At 45.7% G+C, this 6,889-nt stretch overlaps 1 protein-coding gene across 1 annotated transcript; it reads right to left on the reverse strand.

Moving 5' to 3' along the window:
- Positions 1-3,554: 3,554 nt before the first annotated feature.
- CCR75_003673 (uncharacterized protein) lies at positions 3,555-5,165 on the reverse strand. Its single transcript, XM_067961767.1, has 4 exons — positions 4,987-5,165; positions 4,860-4,933; positions 4,582-4,834; positions 3,555-4,507 (listed from the first exon to the last, which is right to left on the reverse strand). Exons 2-4 carry the CDS (start codon positions 4,925-4,927, stop codon positions 3,752-3,754), a joined length of 1,077 nt encoding a protein of 358 aa, XP_067822055.1. The 5' UTR covers positions 4,928-4,933; positions 4,987-5,165; the 3' UTR covers positions 3,555-3,751.
- Positions 5,166-6,889: the final 1,724 nt, after the last annotated feature.

The raw sequence follows: 6,889 nt of genomic DNA on the forward strand, positions 1-6,889 counted from the left end.
CGCTTGCAGCGAAATACCACTTCTTGAGATTTGCGTACAACTTATGCTTTCGCATAAGTGTAACAACCTGACGGACGTGAGTTTTATGCACATCCGTCTTTTTATCCATGGCATGGCTATGGACGAATACGTCGTCAAAATTACTCGGTGCGGATTCTCGCACCGGTCTCAACAGATTTGATACGCATCTCGTTACTAAGCCCCTGTGGCATAACTAGGCATTCCCGTAGCATCCCACTGGGAGTGCTCAGTGCTGAGTACGGGGTGTCCCGCTCACGCATAAGGATCGATAAAATCCATCCATCAGATTCATAGACGAAAAGATCGTACTCTTAGAAACGCCATCTATGATTACGTCTTTTCTAGGTATCGGCGTTTGAGCCGGTATCGTTGCAGCATTCAGTTTATTGAATGCGTGCACTGTCTGCCACCCTCCTGTGGCTTTTCGCACACAGAAGGTCGGAGAGCTATGTGGGGAGGTTGACTCCCTCATATGGGCCGCTTTTACTCGATCGTTACAGAATTTGTCGATCGCAAACGAGGCAGTGGTCACTGCTTCATGACACAGTACTTCGAGCCCGGTTTGAGCTCGATCTCATGTCGAGTTCCTTTATCCTTAGGCAACTCGCATGGAACTGTTTCAGGGAATAATTCCTGACTTTAATGAAATCCTTGTTTTAAGGATTTGTCTTAAGTGACTCCCAGGATTGAGTAGTTTATCTCTCAATCCGAGTCTTCACATCGAGGACACTTTCTTCCATCGATGAGCTGCTGAGAACCCGTTTGTTTTGTGCAAACATTACGGCTGACCGAATATCGGTTACGTATTCGTCCTCTGTGACGAGTACGCAGATCTGCTTGATTCTACCACTATGCAGATCTCTCAAGAGCCGTTTGGGTCTAGGTTGGTAATTTATTTATTTCCGAATTTATTTTTGTAGGCGCATACAGATCAAGAGTATAAGCGCCTACTTTTGATCCGTCATTACCTGAGACATTCAATGTCTCGGTTTTTTCCTGGGATCCCTTCATCAGGATGCTTAAGTTTAGTCACTTTAGCATTAATTATTTGAGGAGATTTCTCCTCAGGTTCTTGGGGATTTCTTTTTTCAACGTCTTCTGATTGTGATTGCGCTATCACAGTCGGGTCCTCCATGGTCGACTCTCTACTCGACCTAGGATCATCGTGTTGTCCTTTTTGGACAACCGGTATACTCCTTGAATGTCGCCCGCTAAGCGTACATTCATGTTTCAATCCACTCGACTTCTTCGAGTGGTGGACCTTCGGCGCTGCCTGTGCATTCACACAGCCGCCGGCAGCTGACTCCACAATGTGATTGGTAATCACACTGTGATCTTGTGCAGTTGTACTAACGACCGTACTAAAAGTGAGGCCATCGCACTCACTCGGAGTACATCCACACGCTTGTGGACGCTCCAAGACGTTCATCAGATGGCCATCTGATGAACAAGTGGCAGGTATCTTTACGGATCGATGCTGCCAGTCGATCCTTGGCTCGTTTTTCTGAGCCAAGGTAGACCTAGAATGACATCAAATTTGTCATCCAAATCCAGTACGATGAAATTATCATCATACTATAAATCTCTTAACGTGTAGTGAAATTTCACTACTCGTTTCATCACTGTTATCAATGCGCCTGTCGCTAGACGCACCGTCATCATCGTTGGAGGGATGTCGCGCTCAACATATTTGAGCCTACGACCCTCTAGCGACTGGCGACGAATAAAGTTATTCGACGCCCCACAGTCCACAAAGGCTCTAAGTGACAAATTACTTAATGTCGCTTTTATCTTCAATGTGATGAGGGATACCTCATCGCCAGGTGCAGAGACACATAATGATTGTGTGTCTGGAGCAACTTTAGTCAAATGATCTGCAAATTCTCTTGAGGTTGCTGGATCAGTAGGGCGTTTCGCCCCTACTGACCCCGACCGTTTTTTTACAATCCGCCTCGCTGTTGCGATTTCACAACAACGTCGGGCCCGCGACTGTAGCTCTTTATAGCATTCGGTCCATAATTACGTTCAGTACCTTTCGGTGCTGGGCGTGGGGCACTACACTCATGAGCGTAGTGTCCCAACTTTTGACAGCGATTGCATTTCTGCAATCGCCTATTGTTCGAATACCGAGGTTTCTCGCTTTCGACATAAGAGAGGTCCATAGGTTCTAGACCTCCAAGCTCGTGTCGTCTTGGAGGACGATACAATGACGAACTAGCTTGAGCCTGTCTTAAGCTAAAGTCTCCTGTTCCGCAACCGATATTGCTTCTTCAAGCGTGTCCAGTTCCAAGCGGAACAGGTGGGTACGGGACGATCCATAAGACCTTGCAAGAACACCGTATTCAACGTGTGTTCATGGACTGAATAATTTGTGATACTACTCGCTAAGAGTCGTATATGCAGGGCATAAGCGTGCACATCACGCTTGACTTGTTTGAGTTTTAATAGCTCTGATTGAGCTCTGAACTCAGCTCTAGGCGATCCAAACGTCTGTTTGAGCCGGTCTTTAAGATTCTCTAGCGATACAAAGACATAGGGGTCGCGCAACTTGAAGCCTAGTGCCCAAGTTTTGGCACAACCTGCCAAATTTGACTGAGCAAATGCGACTTGCATTTGCTCGTCGACGAGGTTACGAGCCCTTATGGCATCGTCCAACTCGACAAACCATCTTAAGAGAGGGAGTCTTCTTCGACTCCCCTATACTTAGAGATATCAATCTTTAAGGTTTCGGGACGACGCGTTTGCGTCATCCCAGGTACAGGGGTCTGTACCTGTTGTAATCTCAACAGTTGCTCCTGTTGAGAGCCTTGCTGATTAAGCAAGGCTACCTTCTCCTCCGCCTCGTCAAGTTCATGATGCATGAACTTGGCGATGGCTGAATGGAGGGCAACACTGTCCAAACCGGACAGCATGGCCAAGATGGCATCGTTCCCTACGGTCGAACTCATTCGTCTGACCGCACTCCTTTCTATGTCACTTAGAAAGGACTAGCTACCACTCGAATCGTGATGCATGTCCATGTTAGATGATGGGACTGTGGTCCTTGGACGGACTACAAGTGCTACCAGGTGTACCGGGGCACTACTGACTCGTACTGCTTCAGTACAATTCCACTTCGCACTGCCTCAGTGCGAGTGGAGCCTCACGTCACTTCACGTACACTAGTACGTGTAGAGGAAGACTCTCTTTTAGAGAAAATGCTTTAAGGAGGGTTAAAAGAAAACTGTATTTAATATAAATAAGTTCTTCTGTTTCTATCTTTTTTCTACTAACTTAATTATAAACTAACACAAAACATGTATTAAGTCTTATCTGTCTTTCTCTTTGTGCGCGTCCAGGGCTGACTGGACCGCGGAGAAAGTAGATAAAATGTCTATATCTACCAATGGATAAGCTTTTAGAATATTACCATATAAAGTAATATTCTCCAAATATTCTCTACCTTTTAGATAATAAATTAATTAACAACCTTTAAGATCTGGCGGCTGCCACATATGTTCCCCATAATGAATGGGATTTTAGTGATTAACTATTTCAAATGGAACAAAAGGGAGTTTTACTCATAAAGTAAATGTACCACAACAACGGTTCACCGACCGAAGTGTGCCATTACATTAATGGACTTACTTATCATCAAGTCATCAAAATGCATTGATCTGAATGGCTAATTGTATCGCCGTGTGCAATCCAAAATGTTCTGAAGCTGTATCAGTTCCTACGACCAGCTTAGTTAATAAGATACATACTGAAGTTCGCGGCAGTTGTCAAATTGCGACGCATTATGAGCGATAAATTCTGCCGACGGGTCAATACCCGAAAAATTCTTCCACTGCTCAAAAGTCCGCTTTGTGCCGAGCGTAAACATCGCCAAGTTCGTGCGATCAAAGTCTTCTTTAGATACGGAAAGGCCAAGAATATGGCGGATGCGCCGCCTAGAAATCTGCTGTATTACGTAGCGTTCCTTCCAGTCGCGCTCCCACACTACTTTTCGTTTCTCGTACCAGTGATAAGCGATGTCATCCGAGGGCACGTAAAAGTCATAGCCGGCAGTCCAAAGCCGTGCAGCGCGCGAATACTCCTCGCCATGGAAAAGAAACGGTGTGTATGGGTCGCTTCGCACCTCCTTCAACTGTTTGCATTCTCCAAAATTAAATCCTTCAGCAAGTTGCGACATAAGCCGAGGCTTTGGCGTATTCTTCTTTTTAATCAACTTGGGGCCGTCATACTGCACCATAGAATCCGTTTCATTCGTCTCAATGCGAGACACGCACATCAGGTGTAAGAATTCGTCTACGTCATATATCGACATGAGATGCATGTCCTTCGGATACACAGTGATAATGGCGTTAGGATTTCCCAAGGAATCCCATTGTGCAATTATTTTTTCGTCCCAGTTAGGAACGAACATAAGGTGCGAATCGATGGTCATGCAAAAATCCTCGTCCATGATGGCTTTCTCTGTCTCGTATCGCGCAGCTGTTGGTCCCTATGTTACAAAGCACCACGATTGTCATCAACAGCGCCACGCAACAATTAGCAGCCTACGTATGATCTTCCTACCGTCGCATTAGCGGCATCAATCTGAGATGAGACGATCTGCGCGCGGTGGCAATCTTTTTCGCCTACAAGCTCGCAGAAAACATCAACACAAGAGCGCTCGTTCTCTGCGGGGTAAATTTGATCGTGGATGCTTATTTTTAAGTTGTTGGGCGCCACAGCATTTAAAAATATTGAGCGAAGAGTCTCTGAGCACCTATCACCAGAAACGTGAGGCAATAAGCAGCTAGCTTTAGCCGTGGCGCCATTGGCAGAACTGACAGAAAAGCACAATTGCAAACCTTGTCGAGTCACGGTAGTTGGCAATTAATATCATAGTTCTGCGTCCGTTGTCGAGAGACTGCAACATCAATGACTGTGGAAAAGCCGTCAAAGCATTCGATTCACACTGGCTACACGCATACGGACATTGTGATCATTGACAGGAGTGCTCACCGCTGAACCGCGAGTGGCGTATTCCGGAAGGTAGAGGAATTCGTAGAGTACAATGATTAGACACCCCACGGGAAATATTATGAGGATCGCGACGCGCACATCCCATCGAGCTCCCCGGCGAATATAACCATCAGAGCTGACTGGCCTATTTGGCTGGTAGATCGACTTCATTCGATTTGACGTCACTTCTGCTTTCTATTTGTCGTCATTTTTACATTAAAAGAAGTATTTTTTTTAAATTAAAGCCAGAAAATCAAACTTGGCTAAAATAAAGGGCATATCCCGAACTGAAAAAAACTCTTTCATGAGCTCAAGTTAAGCACAAAAATCAAATATCGCCCCAGTGCCTAAGTGATTTGTTAGCGGATATCGGTTTCGACAGGTAATCAGGACGTTGAGGTTCAAATACAAACGTGTAGGACAAGGACTGCCGGACGTCACGTCGTAACATCACATAGTGATTGAAACGGGTGTCCCGTTACATGGGTATAATGTAGCGGAGCTACCTCGCTCCTAAAGTCATAGGAAGACTTGCAGACTCAATGAGTCACTTAGTTCTATTGAACTAATGGGTTTAACAACTCAGGGAGTCGTATAAGCTATCAAAGCTTGAGGAATCCAAGTTCAAGGGATTCAGGGGTTCGTAGAACCAAGTGGCAACTAGTGCCCAAGAGAATATACCTTAGAAAGGCTTCTATCTCTTACAGATCAATGCGCAAGTCTTAGGAAGGCACTTAACGCTTTAAGATCAAAAGGGGAACTGAACTTTATTTAATATTTAAATCTAAAAACCTTACCCTAGCTAATTTAAATAGGTTTTGGCCGCCAGATTTATATCTGGCGGCGACCACATTTATTACCCGCAATAAATGGGATTTAAGTAGCTAACTATTTTAAAATTAGATAAAAGGGTATTTTACCCATAAAGTAAATGTACCACAACAACGGTTTTCCAACCGATGAGTGCCCCATTACACCCTCCCCCATCAGACTGTTGACACCGAGTGACAACTTTCGCTTCATTTCCTCTTTGAGGTTGGAACCTAAACAGCTAACCGTTTGTTTGTGTTTTCCATTCCTTTGTCTAATGACAATCAAGCGTGAGTCACAGACTCTGAGCACCGTCCTCGACGATGAGAGAATGGTGGACTTTGAAAGTCGCTCTCAATCAGAGGAGGAGGAAAAAGAGCGGCGTTCGCTCACGCCTTCTCCTCCGGACGAACGTCGGCAAGCCCGAATCCTTTCCCAGAAGGTAGTGCCGCTGATGTCTTAACTGCATTGAGCAGGACACGGGACCCTGAGTCCAACATAATTACGGTCGCTCGATGAAGAGCAAGAGCAGATAGTCCTCATAGAGGAAAGAGCTCGTCATCGGGCTGCCGAAATAGCGAAAGCTAAGGCTCATACTGAATATAGATTAACTATGCTTAGTGCGGACGAGCTGTCTCAAAGAGATAGCGGGTCATAGCTTGGCCATCTGGATCTCTGATGACTCCTCCGGCGAGGACGCCGGAGGAGATCGCTGCTCGCGACGCTCTTCATGAGCAATACCTTTCGCCGAAGGTAATGACGCGAAGCCAGAATCTGACGCGTTTACGTGATCAAGCCCGTGGGGCTTCGGTGACCTCCATGAAGGAAATTCCAATCGTTTTGTTTCCAAACGAAACAGGAGCTGAAAACGAAGTCTCATTGGAGAAATGGGCCCGCAAACTCCGTAATATCTGGAATATCGGAGAGTCTGCGGATAGAGGTGATGTTCGTTTGGAACGGAAGCTTCGCTTCGACTTTGCTAAGCTTAAGGCCAGTTACGTTCGGCATTTATGCCACAAAACGTAGAAAGGCCTTGCCAATATTTCAGTGCTTCGGTTGACCGTAC

Source organism: Bremia lactucae, linkage group LG2 (assembly GCF_004359215.1).
Source record: "Bremia lactucae strain SF5 linkage group LG2, whole genome shotgun sequence".
NCBI classification, from domain to species: Eukaryota; Oomycota; class Peronosporomycetes; order Peronosporales; family Peronosporaceae; genus Bremia; species Bremia lactucae.

What these genes read in the sequence shown, in the direction of transcription:
- CCR75_003673 (XM_067961767.1), bottom strand. Translation starts at nt 4,927, where the DNA reads ATGTTGCAGTCTCTCGACAACGGACGCAGAACTATGATATTAATTGCC. An exon ending in AACTACCGTGACTCGACAAG is followed by an intron (nt 4,835 to 4,859) that starts GTTTGCAATTGT and finishes CTTTTCTGTCAG; the next exon opens with TTCTGCCAATGGCGCCACGG. An exon ending in TTGATGCCGCTAATGCGACG is followed by an intron (nt 4,508 to 4,581) that starts GTAGGAAGATCA and finishes TTTGTAACATAG; the next exon opens with GGACCAACAGCTGCGCGATA.